General features: G+C 39.1%; 2 protein-coding genes across 5 annotated transcripts in view; one reads left to right on the top strand and one right to left on the bottom strand.

The window, feature by feature from the left end:
• PLA2G15 (phospholipase A2 group XV) overlaps positions 1–27254 on the top strand; it is a 345808-nt gene that overhangs the window by 211847 nt on the left and 106707 nt on the right. The gene's annotated exons all lie outside the window — the stretch shown is intronic.
• On the bottom strand, positions 111–26809 carry SLC7A6 (solute carrier family 7 member 6). Of its 4 annotated transcripts, XM_065733309.1 has the most exons (11): positions 26763–26803; positions 25668–25723; positions 20717–21289; positions 16972–17097; positions 15281–15425; positions 13814–13937; positions 4922–5025; positions 3788–3884; positions 2908–3057; positions 2037–2220; positions 111–985 (listed from the first exon to the last, which is right to left on the bottom strand). In XM_065733309.1, the coding sequence occupies exons 3-11, from the start codon at positions 21246–21248 to the stop codon at positions 891–893; spliced, it is 1557 nt and encodes a 518-aa protein (XP_065589381.1). In that variant the 5' UTR covers positions 21249–21289; positions 25668–25723; positions 26763–26803; the 3' UTR covers positions 111–890. The 4 variants fall into 4 exon arrangements, with proteins under 4 accessions (XP_065589381.1, XP_065589379.1, XP_065589378.1 ...); XM_065733307.1 differs by lacking the exon at positions 25668–25723 and having other exon boundaries at positions 26763–26809; XM_065733306.1 differs by lacking the exon at positions 26763–26803 and having other exon boundaries at positions 25668–25868.

Consider the following 27254-nt stretch of genomic DNA (forward strand, 5'->3'; position numbering starts at 1 on the left):
TTTATAGATAGTCATTTTCTAGTGAACAACAATGATGGGGAGTTTTCTGACTGAAGTAATACTGCCAATGTATGCTTGCAGAAACAGTTCAGAAACAAATGCTTACAAGCTTCAGACTGAACATTTTAATTATTAAAGTTCCATATAACTGTGTAGTAGATGACCAAGTACTAACAACCTGACAAGAAAGAAAGAAAACAATCACTGAATCCTAAATCAAATCTTCAGCATCAAGGAACTCGTATCATTTGAGAAGTGCTTTGTTGATTAAATTCTTGCCACAGATAGATACCACATTTCCATGTAGCGTATGGAAATGATAAATTTTTCTTGAAGGGAGAGAAGTCTTTAAACATAGTAGCACAACTTGATTATTTTTTCTGCTATTAATGACGAATTATGTGGTGTGATGTGATCAGTTGTCTTCTGGGATAAGAACTGAGATGGCACAGCAAATCATTTCATGCAAACATCCACTATAATTAAGTTGGAAATGTCTTCCGGTCCTTTGACTCAAAGAGGTTTCCAGTTCAACTTAAAAATGCATTACTCCACTTGCAGATTCTGCAGAAATCTGATTTGATCCATTAGCTCTTACCATTTCACTAGCAATTCTGAAGAAAATTCAGAATGAAGAGTATTAACGCATAGCTTGTGTACCTGAAATGAGTCGGTGATAATTATCCAATGAAAATACGCCCTGAAAGTACATCTCAGTGTAGGGTGAGGACGTGAGGGCACGGTCTATATGCAGGAGTCTAACTGCGAGTACACGTTCAGTACTCTGAGAGATGTGTGGAAACAGTTTTCCTTTTTTCTCCAGTTCCATTTATTCCCTTTCACTGTCATCACTTTACTCTCTTTCCTGTTCTTAAAATGGCTTTGAAATTTTAGTTAGATTTGTTTTCTAATTTCTTTTCTTCATTTGTGTCCATCTCTGTTAAAACACAGCAACAGAGCAGCTGCATGTTCCGTGTGACCACATCTGCAGAGGAAATAAAAGGCAGATCAGAACTGATGCTCATCTGAACTGTAATTATATGGCATGTAACCGAATAATGACAGTTAACAAATATTGACAGTTAATTGTCAAGAATGCTGGCTTCTGTTAAGGGAAGTACTAACCAGAAAAGAAAGCACAAGTATTTTCCACTCAGTATTTTTAAACAATATTTAAAGCTGTTCTGTTGATTTCATTACGTCTTGCTCAGGGTGTTTTTCCTCTCAAGCACTCTGCCAAGTTACTGAAGTAAGACCTTTTTTCTTTATAACTAAGAGTGTAAAATTGGTAGAACAAAAAAGCAAAGCAAAACAAAACACACAAACTTCAAACGGCACATAGTAGTGAGAATATTATTGAGTATTTACATATGCACTAACTGCTGCAGCACCACATCCTGTTACATTCCAGGATTATGCTATAATCTTCCTTCCCACATCCCTCATTGTGGTTTTCTCAGTTATGATAGCAGTGCACTGCTGGAGAGAAATGTATCATTGAACTGCAGTAATGCAATTGAAGGAAAATTAAATCTGTGTCTGACATAAACAGCATCTTTAAGCAACCGATTCAGTACAGCAAGACAGTTCATTTGCACAGCCAAGAACATCCAGCCCTTTTACACTAATCAGCCTTAATTAAGAAAAAAATATTGCTAGATGAGACTGGAGTGTCTAAGAACTGAGGATAAATTCTGTAGAAAGTGGATAGTATTTTAAACATACAGTGAATAAAAACTGGATGTATAACAAACATGAAGTCAGTATTCCCTTTCACCAGGACTGGCTGGGATGTAGTTAACATTCTTCACAGCAGCCCATATTGTGCTGTGCTTTAGATTTGTGGCTAAAACAGTGTCAGTAACACTTTTCTTGCTTTCTTTTTTCCTACCCTTTCCCCCCATCCTGCCGGGAGGGTGGGGAGCTGAGGGTGCTGAGCAACAGCTGGAGCCAATCTACCACATAACTCTTGCCAACTGAGATTCACCTACATTTTTCTGTCTCCTAACAACATCTACATCTATGAAGAGACTTACCTAAAATCTTGTTGATAAACTGAGGTCTCCTTGATGCAGGTAAATAGACTCCCAAGAAAAAGACTGGAATTCCAGATAAAGCAATGGCAATTCCGATCAGTGAATTTATGGTGTCACTATAGAGCGGCACAACCACGAGAAATACTGAGCATATGCAGAATATTATTGGGAAAACCACACTGAGCTGGAGACAGAACAAAAATAATAGTTATCTACAACTGCATGTGTTTCGGTGACAATAATAGTCTCTTCTCTCTGATTCCCCATTTGTGAAACTATTTGTTCCTCCTCTTGTATATCTGGTTATTTAGAACTGTAAAAAATAAGAATAAAAAACTAGAATAAAAGTTAATAAAAGTTAGAATAAAAGAATAAAAGTTCTTCAAGATTACCACTGCTAAAAACTGCAAGGTAAAAATGAGGTAAGTCCTTGGTGTGCAAAGAAACTGCGCAGCAGAATTATGTTTTTAAGCAAATCCATTCAATCTCAGGAAACAAGACTTTGATATTAAACAGACCCAACAGATTTAAACGTGGTCTACAGAGACAGAATTAACTTAAGCAAGCATTCCTAATTAATGAAAACTACTTTAAGAAAATAAAGGCTCCCTACTACATTAGCTTACTGAGACCGTTTTCAGTAGACAGAGAGATGGGATACTGAGTTAACTTATAAAAGAGCATGCTATTACAATACTTATTCTCATCTAGCTAACAAGCTAGGTTTCACACACAGGACAATGGAAGACGTTTTGCATCCTGATCAACTTGTAAGTTTGGGGTATAACAAGCATGTACAGATTTTAAACAGTGCATTAAAGTTATAGAAAAAGGAGGGATTTTAAACAATTCTGTATGAAGTATACTTTACCTTAAGAGGCCTGGGTCGATTTGGTTCCTTCCAACGTAGATATAACTGACCAGCAATAGACAGACCAACAAAAAACCAGTAACTGAAACTGAAGTAATTGATAAGCTTGAAGACATCTTGCACAGCCAGGTAAATCAGGGTCATAGCACACTGTCAGAAAAGAACAGGACTGAGATGAACAAGAGAAGTTCAAAACAGACTGTTTATGCTGCTTTTGCATTAAATTAACACCATCCTTCCCTCCTCGGTGTTCAGTAAGATTTTATGCCTTCCTCAAAATCCACAATCTCAGAAATCACCTTGATGATAGCCAATCTGAAGTTTTCTCTTGTGCTAGCAATTAAACAATTATTTCTGAGTATTCCTACTGACATTTCCCTTGGAGAGACAGGAGTACGTGTGCAATGCTGCTTACAATTTGGCCATGATTAAAATAAAGAATGTCTTACTCCTTATCAGTTTGTAATAACTCTTTAGTACCCATTAGAGGTTTTTATCTGTATGTTAGGTTATACAGCTGAATTTTTACTATTGATAATATCTTCTTCCTCAGTTTACTTTGCATACAGGAACCACATATTAATTTTAGGAATTGTTTTAATCTGTATTTAGCTTAATGGAAACAAGTCTGTCAACAAATCTCACACAACAGTAGCTCAACAAAATAATCCAATCATATTCATTCAGTTTCAAACTTTCTTTGCTGTTAGGAGTACAGCAGACTGGTTTTTTTTTCAGTTAAGAAGCTCTTTTAAGACTGTTACTGTGTTTTGAACTGAACTTCCTCTGTTGTCTCATTCCAGCCTATGTAAAAACAAGGTTTTAAGTAATTCATACAGTCACTTCCAGACTGCTGAAAAGAAAAGCAAAAATAACTTGCATTGAAAAGCAGTGCTGGCACAGGTGTGAATCTCTCTATATGGATCATAGACAGCAGATCAGGAAGGTGACCTTCTCGAGATCCTACAAAAAATAGCCTGAAAAAAAAAATTAAATTAAAAAAAATCACAAAGTAGATATTGAGGACATAAGAGCAGAAAGAACAAATTACAGAGCAAAAAAAAAAAGAACAATACAATTCAAAATGTGTTTACATCACTAAATTTTCACACTTTAAACTGGAAAATGGACTCAACCCCTCTTGTAAAGAAGTACTTTACAACAATCATTGAAAGATATATAAGCTTTTAGAAACATGCCATTAACAACCACTTTTTAGAAAACAATACTCCAGGAAAACTAAAAAATGTCTGGTAACTGAAATAAAGCCCTGTCCCTATTAAAAACAAAAAACAAAAAAACAAAAAAAACAGAAGCTACTGCTGAAAACACTGCAGCTCACAGAACAGTTTCCAATGACAACCAGAAGAGTTCATCAGACCTCTACAAAGAGCTCACTTAACTATATGCTCATGAGTCAATCATGTCTGATTTCAGTGTCAACTATAAATTGTTCTACATGGGCTATCTCATGTTCATGTTTCTTCTATATAGAGACATAACACATACATTCAACAAAGGATGCCTGAACAGAGCTATTTAAAACCAGTAGCTACACCTATAACCAGTGCTCAGAAGGAAGATTCTATACTATATTCTAAGTTTTGGGGCTGAAGGTTCATAGCAACAGCTTTTAAAGCTCTTCACTTAGAAAAAAGATACTTTGATTACAAAGTAAGTTCACAGTGAATACATTTAAAAACAAGAACTTGCTGTAACAATTCTATCAGGTGGGTGGTAAGACAATTCAAATAAGTAGAAGACATGAGAACTCATCTCATAGATGACATTCATTTGACCATTAATTGTATTCTACATACACAGATAAGGAAATCTGGGGGAAGTAAGGCAGTGCTTAGGGTGCCACTACATACACGTGCTGTGGATTACATCATCTGTTACTTTAGCTATTTGTTATGGATTCCAGTACAAAAGTGCTTTTGTCACTCCCATAACAAATGACTGCAATAATAACATAAAAGAATGCAGAATAACATTTGTTAAACATATATACCTTGATGATGCTAGAATTGAAGCATTAAGTCCACCAAAACAAGAAAAGGCTACAGCAATTGGAATTGTCCAGCTGAAGATACCAAACACCTCGTCAGCAAATGTCTGATAAGAGAAAAAACAAACATGAAAACATCTGTAACAAAGCTTGTGTAAAACAATGTCATCAAAGCTTTTGTTGCAAGAAAACATGGAAAAATAATAGCACAGTAGGGAGAATCCAGGATGCAGCACAAAGCAACATGCAACATTTCTCGTTATTTCTTGATTCTAAACAAGAACAGAACTCTTTGCCCAAGCACCTGGACTCATATTTTCTGTTCACAAGGTAATTCTCACAAAAGACAGCAGCATTCTTACAGTTTTCACACCAGTCCTAGTACATCTGATTAAGTCTAATGTTGTTAATGAACGCAGGTATAGCATGTTGACTAGAGAGAGAATAATGGATACAAATACGATGACATATCCAAAACAGGAGCACCATAATGAAAACAAAAACAGACACTAGTACACATACTGTTTATGGTTACTATACTAACAATACATTTTCTTTACTTGCTTTTCCAATTTCCTAAGCAACTCTTTTTCGCCCTCCTTTATCTCCACCATCAGGGCCCCTGGGCTCTAGTCTCACAAAGCCACTAACAGAGAAAGTCGTTTTACAGACAGTCATTTGTTAGTGGTGCCAGACAATACTGCAGGCCAGCTGTGATGTGACCTTCCATAACACAGTGCTGAAGCCAGAAGCCTCAAGATTTCCCAGCAAGTACTAAGAGCCACTGAATGCTAGTGATCTGAGATGCATAGTAGAATAATTTGCATCCTATCTACTGATAGCTCACTACTCCCATGATGTCTTTTCCTGACATGAACTAACAGTCAAAGTAATGAAAGGATCAGGTAGCACTAAATCATTACAGAACAGCAATATATGTACTTATGTTTAAGTGGTCTGTCTTCAAAAAAACAAAAAAAAAACAATACCAAAGACTTTGTGGGTATTAAGACATACAGAGTAAATATTTTACATCTCAGCAGGTAGCAGTTGTTTACACATCTTATAAACCTCTCTCTAAATCACTTCAGCTATCTTCACCATTTTCAAGATCATCAGGCACAAAAAGCCTACATTCCAGCTCAGCTTTCTGCAGGTCTGTCTTTTCTACTACAAATCTGCCCTTTGAATCAGCTTTTACTTTCCTAATACTTTGGACCATCATCTCCCTCTTGGCCTCCCCTCATCACCTTTGTTTTTATGAACTAGGAATGTAAAGCTGGCTTTAACAGTGATCTATTTTTGATTTAACTGTTTGAGGAACACGATAATCAAAAGCAACACATTATGATCTGATTTCAGAATGGTATGATAAAGCCTACATTTAATTCAGTTGATTTTTTTCGTGCAATGAGTGATTGATTTTTGAAACAAAACCCTGCATATGGCTTCAGTCTAATGCAGAATACTTAACAAGTTTTGGTTTTATGCCAGTAAAGGTTTCATGTTTTTCTGTCCGGGCTGACAAAGTGCTTTGTTCAGCACATCATCCAGGTGAAGGTTCAGAATCTAATTCTGCTTAGCAGTACGCTATCATCCATGATAAAAAGGAAAACATATTCCATTTTGTGTAAGCTAGTTGAACCTCAGCAAAGAGGGACAGGATTTCCTGCTGATAAGGGACAGCACAAAAGGGCATAATTACTTTAATGAGAAGCTTGTCAAAAGGTTCAAAGTTAACTGTGTTACCCAACCTCACTCTTACTAAGGCACCACTCTTCCTGAGCTCTTTTTTCATATGTTACCATATATTCCCTCAAAATGCAGCATCAACACAGGGGAGAAGAAAAATGCACACACAAACTCCCACAGAAGTTATAAAAATTGTATACTACAGATTGCCCATTTTCAGTCCACTGAAACAAAAAATGTAAGCAATAGTTTATACTACAGTATATAAAAGATTTTTGCTGCTCAAGATTAACTATCAGAACTATCAGTGTTTCTCTTGAGATGTTTATCAGATCTAAATATAGCTCTGACAGAACTCATCCCACAAAGCAGAACACATTTTGTAATAACTCAGTGAAAGCATCACAACTTCTCCAAAACAGATTAAGAATGAGGACTAGATGAAAAATCTAACAGACAACTGTCGCAAGGATGCTCAGTCATTTTAAAGGATGATTTAAGCCTGGACTGCCTCATTTCCAAAGTCAAACAGCAGGTAAAGTTAGATACCAACCTTGTAACTGTCAGAGGATTTTTTTTAAATATGCAAAGCTAAAAACTCACTCAACAAGATGTTAAAGAATTAAGTTGTTTAGTAAGGTTGCTTAAACGATAAGCATTTAGGTAAGTAATGTTAACAGCTGTGATTAAAAAAGAGAAGAAAAACAAGGATGTGCATCTTATGCATCTATGCAAATTAGCTGGAGAATCTTCTTCCCCAAAATGCAGGTTTGTGTTTGTCCTTCGTAAGCATTTTCCAGTTGCTTTTAGAACACCTAGCACAGGGCCACTGTAGAATGCAAGATGTGAAACTAACTCAAAGTCCACTTCCACCCTACCTTATATATCCCAGCTTTCTAAGATGTGCAAAATAGCATTAGCACATCTTGAAAAACAGAAATCCGTCACATGAACAGTAAAACCCAAAGAGCATTAAGGCAAAGCTGTGGTATCACTTCCACAAATAATACACGAATAAAGATGTTACAGAGTCAACGTATTCCAGATGCAGACTTGTGTAAGATACATAACTGTTGATCCACCTCAAATTCTAAATGATTAGTTTTTCTGGACTTGTACAAATCCCCTTTGAAAGGGAGAGTAACCCACTCGTGGCCTACACCCACACTATCATTTCTGTTTTTTTCCTAATGCTGGTTGGGATTCTCGAGAGAACAGAGGATGGAGCACTAATAGTAAGAGCTTAACTTTACCAGGTAAGATAAGGCAAAAGAATATTTCAATTCAGAATGAGCTATGAAGATCAGCTTGGTCTGTCAAGTAGACCTACCTGCTAAATGATCTTCCAATAAGACAAAGTTGCTCAGCTGAAAGGTACCTAAGTGTCACTGAACTTTGTAGAGATAGTACCTAGCTTAACGTGGCAGGTATAGACCCAAAGGTTTTGTGCAGGTGTTTTCTGACCTTGCTTTCAACATTAAAAATTAAAAAACTAATAATAATTGCCAAGTTCATAATTATTACTAATACATAAATCATACTTTGATCCTTCACTTAGATACTAGTAAATCCCACAACACTTCTATTTTGACAGATGCTATGAAATGTCATCACAAAGGCTATGCTATAGTGTTTCTTTCACAGGAGGTTTTTACTGAAATGTAAATAAAAGTGGCCATGATAAGCATTTAACTGCATGCACAGCAGATGGTTATCCTGCATACGAAAGAAGGGCAGAGAAAAGTACAAAAAACAGACGAGTTGTCAAGCACATATGCCACGTGCAGTATGCCAAGAGAAAATAAAAGGAGAGGGAGAAGAGTTAGTGGCTGCTTTCTGCTGAAACCCTAAACTTTATAACCACGAATCCTCCATGAACGAACTAGGGCTAGGCTCTGAACTGAGCAGCTGACCAATTCCACTTTAACTACCACTACTTCTGGGAGCAGTGAAGTGCACTTTAAAAACAAATGAGCTGGCAACAGGGGAAAGAACGGAGCATTTGTAGGAGTATGCCGAGGATGACAGAGGAGCCTACCTGGAGGCAGCTATAGCAGAAGCATTTAGTCCACCAAAACAGGAGAAAGCCACCACTATGGGGATGGATTTCTTCTCAGGTTTCTTCTGAGAAAGTCTAAAGAGCAAGAAGGATTAAGAGATTAAATTGTCATCTCTGCTATAGTCTGTCAAGTCCTGTAGCCCAGACTAAAACTACAACTGCTTCTAATAGCTAGGAAACATAAAAGAATTCAGTGGCTTATATAGCACTTGCAATTAAAGATTGTCTTTTTATGCCCTCCCATATATTGGACATGTAAGATATACACATATACACATACAGTGTAGAAAGACATGCACCTGGAATCACTTCCTTTGTTGTTTTTTTTTCCCAAACCATCAACAGGGAAAAATAATGAAGGGAGAAGTCAGGTGCTCCCAGCCACACACTTCTCAGCTGAACTGCCTGCACTGCCTCACAACTGAAATGTTACACATTACTCCCAGAAGAACTACTGAAAACTGAATTACAGCTTTGTTTAAAGATATGAATGACTAATTTAACTACATTTTTGTCCTGGCTTAGTTTGATCTCATGATCATCAGCTGGTACTGAATGGTTGTAAGAACACTTTTATTCTTTTGAGTGTCCAAACAATTATTCTGTATGAATGCCCTGAACTAAGTGCAGCAGGAATTACCCCACATAAACTGCTGCCACAACAAAACACACGGGATACCACCTTACACCCAGTAATACAGGCACATATAATAATCAGAAAGACTCGCATTTATTTTAGGAACCACAAGATGAGGACTGCCTCAGCATACTTGGCTGCGCACAAAAAGTGCATGTAAAGGCACATGAAAAATGTCAGACTGAACTGAGAGCACACGGAGCTGCAAGCAATGCTGGCAAGTCGGATAAACAGTACTGATCAGGTGGGTAAACACAAAGAGAATGTACTCCAACAGGAACCAGAAATTTATACAAAGCTGCACTGAAAGATTATGAGGTGTTTTGATTAGGAAGGCTTAAAAGGCATCTACAGAGCCTCTTTAAATAGCTCGTTTCAAGATCTTACTGCACATGCAAGTTTTTCCAGGCTTAGTTCTACAACATTCTTACCCTTATATGCCTCATACAGAGCGTTAAAGAGATTGTGAGCAGTCTCACTAGTATCTAGGAAGTGCAATCAATTCTGTTTTGACTTTTCTCTTGAGGAAGAGTACAAAAACAGCCCTGCATTACAAGATTTGGCAGTCTGAACTACTGCCTATTTTCTCAGTTTTCAGCTTCTCAAGCTTTTAAGGGGCTAATTCCTAAGGGAACAAAACCCATGATTTATAGCAATCAGGAAGCGGCCCAAATAAAAAAAACAAACACTGAGCACATCAAGTTTCTTACACCATCATAGATCACATTTCTAAGATACTGTATGACGTCTGTTCAGTTCAACCAATTTATTCAACCATTCCAACCATTTATTGTCACATATTTTAAAGACAGGAGAGAGGGAGAACATCAACTGGAGGCACAGCCAGAAAATTGTGAAGGTGAAACAGAAAAGCACTTAAAGCTGTTCTGCTCTCCTGTCACTCTTGCTTCATCTGCCATTCTGTTGGCTGAATTATTTAAATGGGCATAATTATCTCCTTGTATTTCTTCCATTATAAGATACAGAACATGCATTTCATCTAAAGGAACCTTACTGGGAGGTGCAAGTGCAACCAAGGACGGTGGACATGACCCAGGCAGCTAAAGACAGGCAGGTTTCCCTCTTCAGGAAAGAAGCCAGTAACTGGCCAAATGAGAAGCAACACACAAGGTCTAATAGTAACTTGGCAGTTTCTGGCTAAACTCAGAAGGAAGCACGTTTCAAAATTTGTTCAACTATACACCACAGAAAATTAAACAGTCAAGTCACACATATTTCCACATTCCTATTTCACTGGAGGAGAAAGTATGACAAATCAAACCAAGTCTGTTCTAGAACATGAGCACACTAGGTTAAACAGGACTGATCAGTGCTGGACTCACAGGATGTAACTCAAAGACGCAGCTGAAATGGTCATCTGTATTCCAAATCTACAGACAGTGATTTACAGCCTTGTGAAAGATGACAGCCAGCTATGCAAGGCAACCAACTGCTTCCATCACAAAGCATTTTTAGCTTTTCTGACTAGAAAAAATAAGCTGCCAAATATTACCCACTACATGAATTCAATCAACCAGACAGGAGAAAAAAAAAAGAAAAAAAAAAGAGGCAACCACACAGAAGAAGCAAGTTACAAGCTACGTTCACAGGCTATGTCAGCTAGTACACTCCTTCCTGTTAGAGGACAAGGTAGCCCAAAAAAGATTAAGTGATTGAGAAGCCACCTGCCCTCTTCACAAATAAAAATTACAATGCCACTCTTAATGGCAAAAAATAGTTGTTCAAGGATGTGGGAAGCTGAAAGAAAATTTCTGCACCTTTTTCTATGTGTATTTTTGCTAGAGGAACTGCTTCATATCCATAAATCTTAACAGCAATGGTTGTGATGGTTTGCATACAGAAGTAAAACAGAAGTAAGAACTGAAACGCTGGCAGGAATCTTTGAGAAAGGAAGTGATTCTCACGTGATCAGCAAATGGCTGCAAAGCATTTGCAGACTCCTAAGCTAGCTGATGCCTCCTTACTTCACTTAAAAAAAAAAAACACCTCAGTTTCTTAACTGAGTGTCTTAGCTGTGACAGTGGATTTAAACCACAAGTGAAGCTTATACTGAACTATAGGAAGGATATTTTGTATGGTTTAGTTTCATATTAAATCTTGGTAAGGTCTCTTTCACCTCTCAGCCATTAAGAAAAATAGTATGCAAGGTGATGTGCAAAGATGCACTACTGCTAGTATTTCTTTTACTTGGAACATTTCCACTTCTCATTTAAAAACTAGTGGCAAGCTCCTTCTATCTCAAAGCTGTTTGACTGAAATGAATAGGAGAAAACTATTCCTTCCCAAGCAGACACAGGCAGAGACTACTAGATTTAGTAGCAGCTTTACTACACAAAAGGTTCTGAAATGCTGCAACAGTATTTAAATTTTTCTTTAAAAAATCCTTATAGCAGTTACATGAAAATTACCACTTACAAGACAGAAAGGAAACTACAGCAGTCTGTGTCACACATCACATGCAGTCTACGTGAGCAGACCACGAGTGTAGTCATGAAGAAACTCTCCCAGTTATTGCCACCTGCTGCTTAATGCTTCTCATTGTTCAGCAGTCTCAGAGCTAGAGGCAGCTTCCCTTTTAGGACAGGCTAAACCAGAAGGTATATTCCAAGAGTGTACCTACTGCATTCATTTACTGCAATCTGAAATATCAGCAAGTATTACATAGAGTGTGCATATCACATCACCAGTTCTACTTCACCTCATTCATGCTGAGGTCCACATTAATTGTTAATATCAAGCTTAAAGTTGATTTCATAAAACTGGGCAAACAAATTTGCAATAGCAATGGAAAGGAATCATTAATGAGTCATGTGTTAAGTTCAGCTGAACTTTCACCTTCTCATTCTAAAAGGAATATAAGTAATGGCACTCAGCAGAATGATGTTTGCCAGCTGATGACATATCTCAGCAAAAATACCTGCAGACAGTTATGCCTTTAGTTAGTTAAAACTTAAAAGCACAAGTATTTGGCAATCCTGAGATCTAGTGACAAAGCACAGCCTTAGATGTCTAAAGTCAATCGTCCAATCAAGTTTCACTAAAGCCATCACGGAGCATAAATCCCCCAGAGTCTCAATCATATTTTCATTCACATTCTAGTCACCTAATATCTCAGCAAGCAATTAGATTGACTGAGGATAAAGTCACCACTAAGCCTTCCCCCTTTTTTGTTTTTAAATCCTCCATTTTCACATGCATCCCATAATAGAGAGGAAGACCTGATCAGTTCTGTGTATTGCTATTTCATGTAAAATTACACGGTGTATATACACACATGCACAAATGTATATACACACAAATAAATATACACTTGCTTTTGATCAAAAGTCCATGTCAAATAACTACATGAAGTATAGGTAAAATAATAAAGAATTAGCCTTGGGTTTCATGTGCATATTAATGTCCAGGCATCCCTGATCCCTTCTTTATCCAGCCACTCATTCCTGCTGCAGTGCAACCATGAGCTATGCACAGCCACGAAGACTGGACAGGCCACGAACGGAACCATACTTCTCAAGACTTAATGAAATTCAAGTAAGTGCTCTTACCTAACCTTCTGCCCAAATGCATTTAAACAAGAGTTTGCTGATTGGCTAAACCAGTTTTTATCTCAGTAATCCTTCGTGGGAACCGAGTGGTATTTCATTCATTTTACTTAATTTAACTCTCTGCCCACTGCCTAGCTACTTTTAATTTTAGAAGCAACATGGGAATATGAGGGGGAAAAAAGACTATTTCTTTTCTTCCAATGTAAATACTCCCCAAAAATGGTGAGATTTCAACCCTAAAATCTAAAGGATAAATAATCAGAAATACAGCTACAGGAAAAGAAAGCAAAACAGAACAGAACCCCTTCACCTTTGTATAATGACTAGCTTTGAGTATAAAACACATTTTGTCCAGCTTTCATTTTAAGAAGCTTTATACTTTAATTGGACTTGAACTTTTATCCTATACTAAAAAGAATACATTTTAAAATACTAGAAGTTGTTGTAATTAATAAAACCTTGGGAAGACGGGGATTTAAGTTATTGAAAAGGAAATGCAAAGCTAAACTTTGTCACAGCTAAGCTGCACCACGTTCCTCTCCAGATATGCATCACACCAACGAACACCCAAACAGAATGTTGAGCTTTTAAAATACTGCAGCATAAAGGAACAGAAAAGACTATTATGTACTAATGTGTCTAATTTACAATCAGCTCAAAACGCACAAGTCTTGTTAATGTGTTTTGCATAGAAGCTAACAAGTTGTACTGAGCTTACTTGATTCAGTCTGGACATATGTTATTATTGCACATGATTTTATTAACTATTTTCCATTTTAAGATCAAATTTTTCATGGCAAGTCTTTTCACCTCTCTGTATTTGCTGCAGTAGTACAAAAGAGGAAAGACTTCTTTCCCTGTTTTGTCCCTCTTTGAGAAACACATCCCTAAAAAGTGAAGGGTGAGCAACATAGCAAAGTGCTGCACAATCAACTTACCACTGCCACAGCATCACTGGAAAGAACAGCTTGAACATCCAGCACTGTATAGTAAGCTACATTGGTCATAATGTAGATGACAGTCACAATCGGCATAGACACAGCAATAGCCAGAGGCAAGTTCCTGTAAGACAAGGAAAAAATAAAAACCCACAGCCAAAGGAAAAAATCAGTAACAGAATTATCCCACTGATTTGCACTCTTTACCTTACAGATGAAAGGTATGAAGACAAAATTAAAACTTCAAAATAGGCATGCCTGGAAGACTTCAGTTTCTTTCAAAACTGGAAATTCTATACAGAATACTAACAGAATTAGAAATGTAGTACAATATGCTTCAACATAAATTATGTTGAAAGGGAGATTCAGCCAAACTTTAGGGTTTCCAGACCAGCAATAACAGCCCTCAAATCCACCCGCCTTAAATTATCTCCTACTGGCCATGGTAAGCACCACAGACAGAATCCAAAGGGGCAAAGCTCTGAGCCACTGCACTCTTTCTCCCTGGAGAATGCTGTAGCTCCAGCACCAGCATAAAAACAAAAGCCTTCATCTCATCCACACTCATCACAGAACAGACCAATCAGGCTGCTTAATACTGGTGATTATGGACTTGGTTTAGTGTGGACTTGCAGCACGAGACACATGGTTGGACTTGAAAGTACAGCACTCAAGAGAAGACATCTTCCAGCAGGAGCAAAAACATTTAAAATGCAAACATACACATCTGTTCTAAATGTGTATAACAAATCTTCGCAAGATAATTTGAAGAAACACTACTGACCTGAAATTCAGTCTGACTGAAAATGGTTATTTTTAGAATTAAAAATAATTATCTGCTATTTTATAGTTTCAATACAGAACTCTACTGTTAAATAAACGCGCAGCACAGAACTCCAGGGTAACAGAAAGAATTGTACAAGTGCACTCTGTTAGGAGAACTGAAAGAAAACAACAAAAACTCCTGTGTTCTTTATCTTCCAGCTAGAGCAATCTGAGCTGTTGCTTATAATAGGAAGCAAAAAAAAAAATCAAATGGTATTCTATTTTTAACGTAAAGGTGTCTGCTTACAGACTCATGACTGAACAAGACTAGTGTAGTCAGTGACAATTTTACACCATAAATCCATGTAAAAGATAACATCCTTCAAGATTAAATTAGAATTCTTACTTATGTAACTGCCCAAACTTACGTAACTGCTACAGTGCAGTACTAACACCTGCTGCAACCAGTAGTATGTTCATGTTTGAACCAAGAGCTTATCAAGCATTGAGTAGAGCATCCTACAATCACCTAGATTCATTAGCGCTCACAACTTTATTTAAAGCTAATAATTCTTAGCTGGTGATTATCCGTGACCTTGCCATCAGAGTATGGAGTAGTTTTTATACAGAACTCTTTAGCAAAAGAGAAACAAAATGAACAACTGGGAGGTACCCAGGTTTTAGAAAGCTCAAATCTCTCACCTTTCTGGGTTTTTGATCTCTTCAGTTACAAAATTGAGTGTATCCCAACCAGAGTAAGAGAACAACGCAGAGTAGAGTGCAAGGGAGATGTCTCCAACATCAACAGAAGATCCCTCAAAAGAGTTTTGAAAGTGTGATGAATATCCTGCATACAAGAGAAGACACAGTGAGGTGCAGGATAGTCACATGTATCTAGAAACTTCTTTCAGTTTGGCACAAAGATACAAAACTCAGAAACCACAGCTCCCTCAAAGCTGCTTACTGAACCCTTTTTTTTTTTTTTTTATTTCCACTCAGTGCTTCAGCCATGAGACTGAGAGGAGCATTCAAAGTACTAAAAACTATGGCACAAAATGGCACAAAAGGTTCAGGAATATCAAATTCAGACTGATGTACAAACAACTAGCAATGACCGTACTCAGGCTGAAGGTATTTTTTTTTAAATAACACTCATAAAATAATTCACTCTTTCCTGCTATTAGCTTTTAAACTTTTGATCATTTAGACTATGCATAGAATGAAGACTGTGGCTGTTTTTAGATAACAGCGGCAATACATAAAAGCAGATATCCAAGTTTTATCTATTAATAACCGAAAACAGAACAATAACGAGAATGTAAGATGTTGCTGAGATAAAATTTTCCCAAGCTAAGAGGGCAAAGTTATTTTTTTTGCACCAGTATTTGTAAGAATGTGTGTTATCTTTTGACCTTCAGAAGCCAAAATACCCTCATCATGGCAGTTGAATATATTCAGACTACTTTACACATACAGACCAAATGCAGAACAGTGACTTGTTATGCCATTCCAAAACTCTGCACTATGCATCCCAAAGTCCTTAGACTTCATCAGAACTGGACAGGGAAGTATTTGAGGCCTCTCATCTACCTCTGTATCTATTTCCTGCTTTTTATCCTAATTACAAATCACTATTCCCTTAGCAGAAACATAGGCGAGTAACTGCTGAGTTAGAAACAGAGAAGTGAGGAGTTAGCATGGAGCAAGCTTAGAGCCTGAACACAGCACTCTGGCAAGGTGCCCACCTACACCATTTCTCACTCCATCCACAGTAGTTACTTTCAACATTAACCACTTAGAGCAGAGGATACAAATTGCCAGACTGCCAGGAAAAGGCTTCAGGGTAGCGCTGAGAGCAGGGTAATGTTATTTATTCTATGTCTAAGTTAGCATAGCAATAAATCCTCCTCAAGGGAAAGGGGAAGAATAAAACTGGGTCGTGTATTTTCTCCTTGAACTTGAAAGCACAAGCCCAACACAGACAAGACACACACAAGATCCCCACAGGCATCAACTTTCTAACTTGCAACAGCCATAAAAGAGCTCAGGATCCAAGCATGAAAACAATAACAACAACAAGCTTTTGTCACATAGATCTGGTTACATGTTTTTACATGCCTGTCCATCTTCAGGTTCACTCACCTTCCAACCTGCACAAAGTTAATTTTGTAAAGACAACACTGAATTGACCTCAGTGCAGAGTGAGATGTTCTTTCACAGGAATTCACAGCTTTCTTCACTCCTACTGTATTTTGCTGTTTTCCTTTAGTATTCCCCACACCGGGCAGTAAATGGCACAAAATGTCTGAGCAATCAGTTATCTTCTTTCTCCTAGCTCAAAGTCAACCGATAGGACAGCTTATCATGATGTAATATTAAGATTATAAGCTTACCCTGGCACATTTTAACAATTCCAGTAACGATGATGGCAATAAGAGCAGCAACTTTAGCGTAAGTGAATATATCCTGCACCCGTGTTCCCCATTTTACATAGGCACAATTTACAAATGTTAGAAGACCTGGAGGTGGGGAGAAGAAAAGAAATAAGAATTAAAAAGCTATTTGAACATGATTCAATTTAATTCATTTTTCAAAGATAATCCTAATAGCACTCACCTGTTACACTACTACTTAAACTAAGCAGAGTACCAGTACATAGATACTAAAAAACACACTTGTTGAAAACAAAACCAAAGGAAACACATGTTTTAAAGGCTCATGAAACACACTGTTTCAAAAGAGGCAAGGAAAGACCATCCACACATTGGTGGTTTCCCTGTTAACACAACTCATTTTCTAATTACCCCTCATCAGATGCATTCTGTAACAATTTTGAAGCTAGAGAAACTACTGCATAAAATTATTAACTTAAATTTACCAACATAGTTCCGAGAAATTAAAGATTACCCCAAAATTCCTTCAAGTAAACATTTAAAATAGCACTTTAAAAGGTCCCGTCCCCCCCCTCCTTCCTTGTTAAGTATGAGGATGAGTTCAACATCCACAAAGTATTAAAAATACTGAACGTCGTCACAGGTAATTCACTGCTCTTTTCCAGTTGTGTTATACTGAATGAACAACTGAGACTAGAACAGATCTGACCAAAGGCCATGGTCTGTAACTAATACAATATTACATCAGGGGATTGAAATGAGATGATATTGAAGGTCTTTTCCAGAACTATTCTATGGTTCTGCATTTTTAGGACCTGGTGGCAAGTAATGCATATTCAAAGTACATTCTTCCCTCTACTCACAAAAAATCAGAATCAGACCTATTTCACAAGATCAAAATGGAACTGAAGTTCCAGATTTCACAAGTATTTTACTAACAGTGCCTGACTAAACTTACTCATATGATCAACTTCCTCCCAAAAAGTGCTTTTCAAGCTACTGTTAAAATTCATTTGTGGCTCTCAACATTTTGCCTTTTCCTCAGGTGGAAAGTCAGACAACCTCTGCCTGAATTCCGATGTTGAATACTGCATAGGATTCAATATCTCCAGTGTCCTTTACTCAACAAAATACAAAGTCAGTGAACATTTTTCTTATCCAGATTCTCATTATATTTTTTTATTCCAACCTTTATGTATTTTACTCCAATTTTCAGCACTTCCACTACCTAGCAAGAATGTGGTTATATTCCACTGCAGCTTTTATCTCTGCAGGATTTTCTTGTTCTGTGTATTTCTAATACGTGCATACATAAAAATTCAACTTGATAAAGAAGCAAGGTGGCAGCAAATCAAAATCAGAGATACGATAAATTACTGCCTGTCCCATAATAGGATCATATTATTCTTGGATTAAGATATAAATGCAATAAGCACAGTTACCAAACAGAAGAGTAATAATTTAAAAGATAACAAAAGAAAGGTAATGATCTCATTGCTGGTGCAGATACAGCAGAACAGCTGAACCAGATCCCAGAGCCTGGCAAGGGGGGAAAAATAGCTGTATCAAATTTAAGAAGGCAGGACTGCCAGCCAGCAAAGAGCCCTCATGAAAAAACAGCCCTGCTTAGTCTCTGCTTTTCAGAATAAACAACCGGTATTACTCACGGAGTATTTGCTCGCAGGGTGTATTTCAGCACACAAATATTTTTAAAGGAATTTTCAATTAGAAGCATTTGTTATTAGCCCTTATTTTGAGTTCGGGTTTATCCCCCAGGTAAAATACTACTATCGTATCTTTAAAAAAGAAGAACAAAAGAAAACAATGAAGAATCCAAACAAGTCGCATTCTTTCTTTTACTAATACTATTCTTTCATGTTTTCTTCAACTTAATATCATTTAGCTACTCAAAGTTGCTGAGAACTGCCATGTTTAGTCCTGCAGCACCAGATGCCAACCCAGTTTCCGAAACAAATGACAAATCAGTGCTGCGTTAACTCTAAAACAGACCTCACTGGGGTACTGCAAACAAAACAACATCACCATGAGCCCATCTATTCTCACATACAATCTACACCTAACCAGTGCTCAGACTTCCGCTGCCAGCAGCTTCATTAATACAGCATTAATCTTATCCACAGGTAAGGTCTGATACAACTTCAGCCCTGCCACAGAGCAGCAGAGGCTTCAGCAGTAACAACAGCTGCATGAAGCTAGAGAGCAGGGATGAGTGTGAGCACTGAGGTCTGGAACAAGGCAGGATAAGCATTTAAACCACAACACGGACCGTTACAATAAGTCCTTCATCTCCATGACTGTGACCTTGCTGTCATGCTTTCACTTCAGAAGAAAAGTCAGGGAGGAAAAAAGTATTAAAAAATAATAATAAAAAAAAAATGCTAGATTTCCTCTCTTAGCAATAAATCAGTGCCAGGATACCTTGGGACAGTATCTGTTTAAGGAATGTGGTTGTGATGTCGCAGGTCCTTCATTCCTGCACATTTTTGTCACAACAAAACGTGGTCACATCTGAGGGTGGGGAGAGAAGGGAACACAGTTGAGCAAGCTGTCAGATATTTTTGGAGAAAGTATGTGATTATTCTTCTCATTAGCTGTGCCCCTTGGCAAACACGAGCGCTTTCCCAGCAATAACAAATTAACCCCCCAAAGATGGAGGGGGGATTGTTTACAGCTAATTCCAGAGGTCAACTGTTTGAAGTACACACTGCTACTGTGTCTGTTCCCTCCCCCTAACAGACAGCCACACAAGGAACATCACAGCTATTTCGAAAGGCTCCCTACTGCCTCAGAAGGGAACCAACTCGGAACAGCACATCTCCTTCCTGCAGCACACTGCTGGCAGTAAAAAGCTCGACTTCCCTATCAGCTGCATGATAAGAACATCAGGTTGACAGGGAGGCCAGGCTTCACAGCACGTGGCGAGGCTGCACAGTATGTAATGAAGGGTTGCCATGCAGACTTCCTGGAAAGATATTTTTCACCATGTACTGGAAACGAAGAACACGTATGTAGAATAAGCACCTAATATGAAATACTTAAAATTCAGACACGTAGTACAATCAGTTCCATTCTTTTCATGCAGCAAAACAGTTCTGATTTGAAGCACGTGATGCTGTTCCTCTGTACTGGCTAACCAAGCTAGCTATCCGATTACAAACATTTAGATACACTATCTGCACACAAGATTTCCTGACTTCAAAACAGCTTTACAACAGATACAACTTTTTTTGGTGCTACTGTTAATCACGAGCATAAAGAACCTTGAATGAATGATGACTGCCAGGGTTTGGAACTAGATCATCTTTAATGCCCCTTCCAACTCATGCCATTCTGATCTTCTGAAAATCAACCAGAGTAATTACACCTAAGCACATCTACACTGAAAAGTTACAGAAAAATAAATTACAGCAGAATTCACAGAATAAGAACAGCTCGTAGACCAAGAGTATATTGGGGTTTGATTTAATATACCTCTCTGAGGGAAAATAAACTTTTTTTTTCCCATTTTTCTCATGTAAGTCGATTTGGAAGATATAAACATTGCTCTGCTTCTGAAATAGAACATGACAGAATAATACTTCTAAGTTGTTCACATGCTGGAAATTGTTGTTTTTCCTTGTGTAACTCAAATCATTTCAGTACACAACAACACTGGGATTTGGCAGGATTTGTTTAAACAAAGCTTAAGTGCAAATAAAAATATTACCATGGTAGAAATACTTACACTCACAAGCAGCTGCTATGAGACGGCAAGCAATATATGGAGGATCACAGGATGGGAAGAAAGGCTGAACTATGTAGTTAGCAAAGGTGATGGCAATAACCGCCTGGCTAGTTGGCTCAACAATTAGAAGTGAGGTCCACAAACGAATAAAAGCAATGAAGCTCCCAAAGGATTCCAAGATGTATGCATAACTGGCTCCTGATTTTGTAATAGTGGTTCCAAGTTCAGCATAGCAGAGAGCTCCAAAGACTGAGAAAATCCCTCCAATCGCCCAGATTACTAGAGACAATCCATAAGATTTGCTGTAGATGAGAACTCCTTTGGGTGAGACAAAGATACCTGAACCAATCATGTTGCCTACTATCAGGCTTATCCCATTTAGCAAAGATATTTCTTTCTTCAGTTGCATTGTGTTTTGGTTTCCATCCTGTATTTCCGAGCTGTCATTTGGATCTGTCTTGTCTGATTTACTGACAGGGCTGTACTCAGCCAGCGAGCTATGAGACTTAGCACAGTCTGTCCTTTCTCCCATTGTGGAAGGGCTGTGGATCCTCCACGACTCCGAACTGCAATCTAGAACAAAAAAGACAGCTGAAATAACGATAAAAATTCTTAGCCTGTAACATGCTTGCCATGTCCTCTTTCCAGCTTTTCACCCTATGTGAAGTGCTCATTTATTATTTCATATGTGTCACTACACAAAGAGAAATCCATGCGTAGTTAAAGCAAACAAACAAAGCAGCATACACCCAGCAAGATACAAATGGCAGCGTAATTGACGTAGAGAAAGGATTTTCTACCTTTAGGGGAAAAAAAAAAAAGCAGGAAGGAAAGAATTGAGGAACTGCACAGTTGAAAAAGAGAAGGCAGAGCCAAAATGAGGCAAAATAAATAAATGAAAGCATTTTAAGTCCAAACTGGAAGTCTGAGGCATGGACATAGGTTTATTGCAGTACTAACAAATTCATCAAATGACTATAACTTACACAGGTAAGATCTAAGCAACCTAATAGCAAGACTGCATGCTTTAGCAACACAATACAGGCTCTTACAAGGGGCAACATGAAGAGACATTCACTCCAGAACTCCATCTAACTGACAATTTATATTTCTTAACAGTTTGCCTCCCCTCCTTCCCTCCACAAAGCTTCTCCAATAAACTCTGTTCCCAGCTCCCACTGCCTCATTTCTTGGCATTACCTAAGAGTGCAGCTTGCCCACAAAAAAAACAAACAACACAGTACATCCAATCCAAGTTTCTCCATTAGCAACTGTATTTAACAGCACCTAAGAAAACAGAAATAAAGCAAACGTTCTCCTTTGCTTCAGAATCGACCATTTGGAAAATCATCCTCTCAAGGCTCCAGGAAACTCTCTACGTCTCGTGGAAGTAAAGTACCACTGAACACATTTCCAGTAAAAGAACAAACTGATAATTAGCAATGATTCTGAGCAAGGCACATTATATTGAAGTTCAAGTAAGAAATCTATCCATGCAGAAGCACTGAATGGTAACTAACTAAAACTGCAAAAGTACCTCTGATTGCTAGGATATCAAGTGCATAAAGAATAGGCCCTACATAATTACTGGAATGCTCTATCTGCCCCTCATTAAACCTTATTGTATGCTTCAGGCCTTTAAGATAGGACAGTATGCAACTACTGAAACTACATACATATCTATGCATCTAGCAGCAAACAAGCACTCAAAGTTTTGCTCATCCAGTTAGAGGAAGTTTTCTGGAGAGAAAACTTAGTAATCAAACTTTTCCTTTGTTACCCAGCCAAAATCTGTATACTGCAGTAAGGGAAATTTGGCTTGATATCACTTAACTTCAATAGTTTTAAAGATATGAAAAGGATAAAGACTACTTACAACCAATAAAAACATGATTGAAACATCATTTTTCTTCTACTCACGTGAATGTTCAAGCTTCCTTTATCTAAATAGAGACCATGCTCTTTTAAGTAATGAAAAATGAGACCCTCAATCCATTTAGTTGAATGCCTTCTCATTTATTTTCTTCCCTCAGTATTTTAAAGAAACACTCCAAATATGCTTCATTACTAAGTACACATTTTACCAGTTTATACAAGTCAACATCTTCCCTAGTATCATCACATGCCATCAAATTTCACGCTTTTAATTAGATCAAAACTTTTCAACTGTCCAGAAACTCTGCTCTTTCAGAACTTAAAAGCTGCGCTGCTACAATGAGACATCCCCAATAGAATTAAATTAATTAGAAGAGCATGTCACTATATGCAAACTGCAAAAAAACAAAAAAAAAAAACAACACCTTGAACCAAGTTCAGCTCACCAGTCATTACTGGTCCTCCTTGTTATTTACTCTATACCTTCCACTGCTTCTGCCAAATGCATTCGCAGCCAGACTGATTGATCTTCTGTTACTGCTGCAGCAGAACTAAGTCTTCAGAAAACAGTATGGCATGTATGCTTATAAGACTGCTTTGTTTGCAGTTCAGTTATAACTGCGTAATACAAAATATAATAACCAAATACAAATATGATTCAGTCATCAGAAAGCATAAATGTGAAAAACAGAAGGACAAGTCACCAAAGCAGGTGTCTTCACGACTCATTTGATGAACAACTGACACCAGCAAAAATAGCACTTAATCTGAAATTGAAATTTAACTTGAAATCTCTACTTTGGCTCAGACAGGACACTAGCTGCAAACCAAGAGGCAAATTCCAAGAGGCAAATCACTCTGGAGAAATCCTAGTGGGGAAAATAAAACTAAAACTATTACTATGGCATCCGACTGTCATTTTGAAGATCTGCCACATATAACTGCACAGCCCCGTGGTTTGGTTTGCTACACCACGTGCTCTAATCACTACTCCCATTTCTTCCTAAAACACCTTTCAAAGCACAGCTCTTTTGGAAACATAAGCATGCCTTTGAATAATCAGGCATTCCGATGATTGGATTCAAATCAATTGAATCATTCTAATTAAATCGAATTTGATTCTTTCACACATATGCAAGTTTTACAGAGAGACATTGTCATTTACCTCATGGTCCAAAGTCCAGAGGTGAATTTAATCAGACCCTATCACTGTTCAAATGCCTCCATCTCAATTAGCAGCACGTGACTGCTGTTCTACACAGCTTTGTTACCCATGACCTTGACTGCTTCTAGCCCTACTCTACACGACCTGAGAAAGAGAAAAACCACAATATCCCCTCAAGCTCACTTATTTTTCTCCCCAGTACTTTCTTCCTCTCTGCATCTGCTTTTGTTATTCACACCTTTGGTTATCTGCCAACACCTAAAGTTTGCATGAAGGTGTGTTCAACAGCTCACTCAAGAGCATTGGGTTCTCTTCTCTCACCTCTTCTGCTTTATACCTTTGAAGCCTTCAGGGCAGGAATTGCTTGTTCCCCCAAGTCTGTTGACTGATCACACTACCCCTAAACCAGAACCAAAACCACGGGCAGGTTTGGGGTGCTTATTTGGCCTACAAACTTCACTTAACCAGAAGTGAACCCAGTAGCTTCAACAAACTGAAAGCATACACACACGCACACACCAAAAAAAGGAAGAGAAAGAGCAGAGACTGGAGGAAATTGATGCCAAGGTTAGAAAATTTAAGAATAAACATATTAGAATCCATACTCTGGTACAAGGCTATTGTTTTTGTGCAAACTGAATATATGCTTGGAAGAGAACAACCAGCACAGTATCTTCTAACACACAACAATTCTGTAACATTCCAGCTAAAAACCAAACTCTAATGCTGCCACAGCCCTGCCATAGGACTACCAAGGCTAATGGCACCACGCAAGCTAACAAACACATGTATTTCTTCACCACTCACCCTTGTGCAATACAAAGTCTTAACCTCTTGTTTTTGCTGATGGTTGCAGCTGTGAGGAATCTTTTTTGCTGATATGCACAGGATTTTTACCAGAGTAGCAGTGTCAATGACATAGAAAGATTCATCAGGAAACCAGGAAATAATGATCTGAAATTAAGATCACTTCAGAACTGCATTTTCTGATAAGGCTTATCACATACGGGCCACATTCCAAAGAAGCTAATGAAGGTTAATGTGCCTTTAAACAAATACTAGCACTGAAATACTCACACTCTACAGTGTGACCTTCCTTCAAGGACAGCGATAGAAGAAGACCCCTTTCACCCAGTCAGCAGGACAGTGGCTGTCCACTTGGGAGGGAACCTTTGAGTCTATATCCAATACTAAACACTCATGTACAACCCCTGCTCACTAGGAGAGACGTCCAGTATCCCTGCCTCTGTCTTATGCAGTTGTCTTAACTACATGAACTAGCCCTCACTTTAATGTAACTTTACAGAGATACTCTGTCCGCATATCACAGTTGTAAAACCCCCATCCAGAAATTAAATACTATGTCCTGTGGTTAAGAGTCAAGACTACCCTACACCAGCAGACAGCATAAATGCCTTCAGGGAGTTAAGCACCAACAGAGCAAAGGTTGTCAGTCCCAGAAATACCTATTCCTTGCAATGTATGTATTTAGGCACCTCACAGTCTGAGCATTTATGTGGGAAAGGCTTAGTCTGTCTAGAACGGTTCTTACTGCTTCTTTAGAGAAAAATCCTGTCCAGGCCACATGCAGCCAGCAGACAGGAAGGCCTTGTGACAAAAGTAATCCCCAACGTAAAGATTTAACCCGTTCAGCCATGTCTTAGAGTCAGAGAGTCACTAAGGTTGAAAAGCCCGCTATGACCCTCAGCCCCAACCCATCCCCACCACCTCCACTAAGTGTCCTTCAGTGCCACCGCTCCGCCTCATTCTTCACATCCTATAAACCAACACAAACCTCAGATCAAACAAACGAGCTTCAAACATCCGTTTTCAAGAAAGGGCAAGGCGTGTTTATGGAGGAGACCTTTCTAGGTCAATTATTCACTCGACGGTGTATCAGTAAATACGCACCTGTGTGAAGCCGTTCAGCAAAGCCACCCACGTGCTCCGGCAAACCCTGGAAACGGCTGTGAACATTGGTGAGGGAAAAATCAGCAACTTGACAAATTTTGCTGGACTCCTGAATCATGAGAACAGCTTCTCTATAGTAAAGACAACTGCAAATCATCTAGATGGTTGTCGCAGCACCTCAATGTCTCTATTTATGGTGGTAAAGATAAGCAGAAATAGGGGCAGTAGTTTTTTCGGAGTACACCGTGAAGGATGATAACACTAGTACATGCAACAGAGGTGCTGCTCCCTGCTGATTTATCTGTTGGGCCAGATGTGTTACACAAACAGAGAACAAAACTTAGAAATGGGGGTGGGCATAAATCAAACTAATAAACCTGTCGATAAGAAAGCAGGATGGACATCCTATTATCCCAACAAGATAACCAAACAGATGTCTCATAAACAAAACACCCATAGGAATGGTGAGGAGCTCTCCCCCTTCAAGGTTTGAAAATTTACAGCAAAACTGACCCTTAGGTTTAATCCCCTCGATAACCAGAGTTTGGAATGCGATGAACATGCATGTGCTATACCTTCAAACATGTATTCGTTTCTCTCTTTGCTGTGCGTGTTTGGCGGAGAGATCCCCCATGCACCCAGAGCTGTAACAAAGGGAATACCTGCTTGACATATTTCATTGGTGTGTCAAGTTACTTTGTCGGATTTCTCGGCATCGCTACCAGACCCGCGCAAACCAACCTCAGGAGTGGATTTCAGACTCGGATACCTTAAAGAGAGCAGCTACAAGCGGGAAACAACGCGGCACCGCACCCCTCCGCCTCAGCATTGCTCACACTCCGTATGTATCCTCCGGAAACTCAAAGCCACTCCCGGGTTCCGTGCAGCTGCAGTCAGGGGATGTCCCGGCAGCGGCCCCGAGCGCAGAGGCCGCAGCAACGCCGGTGTATAACGCTACCAGGACGGAGGCGGGAGCCGAGCGCTGCCCCTCAGGCGACAAACCCGCACCTGCAGCGGCCCCGGCGGCTGCGGAGAAGCCCCCACCCCTCCCCACGGCCCTCCGAGCGGCTGTGCCGGCGCGGCTGCCCGCCTTACCTCCGTTCCCGCCGGCTCCGCGTTCCGGGGATGCTCAGTCCTCACCGCGCGCGCAGATGGCGGCCGCTCCGACTCAGCCCCTCCCTCCCCATAGCCACCGCGGGGCCCGGCCCCGCCAGGATACCGCAGCCCGCCACGCCCAGTTAAGGGACGGGAGCTTGCCTGAGGCGCCAGATGGAGCTGAGCGCTGTGGTGGCGGACCGCTGCCCCTGCGGGGACACGGCGGTTCTCCCCTCCCCGCCTCCTCGCTCTGCTGCCGGCTGCTCCCTCCAGGGCACGGAGGTCCGGGCCCAAACGGCAGGGATCGGGGGATTGATAAGCTTTGTCTCTCCGGCTGTTATGTGCAGCCCCAGCAGGTGAGCCAGAGGGAGCGTTTTTGCGATAGGATACACCGGGATGAAAGCTTTACAGACGAATAAAAATTAGAAGGTGATAAAAGGACTGGGAAAGGCAAAATGAGTGCTGTGATTCCCAGGATCAGTCAAGTCAATG

The sequence above is a fragment of the Cyrtonyx montezumae genome, unplaced genomic scaffold (genome assembly GCF_038088225.1).
Source record: "Cyrtonyx montezumae isolate F1298 unplaced genomic scaffold, pur_monq_1.0 scaffold_17, whole genome shotgun sequence".
Classification (NCBI taxonomy): Eukaryota; Metazoa; Chordata; class Aves; order Galliformes; family Odontophoridae; genus Cyrtonyx; species Cyrtonyx montezumae.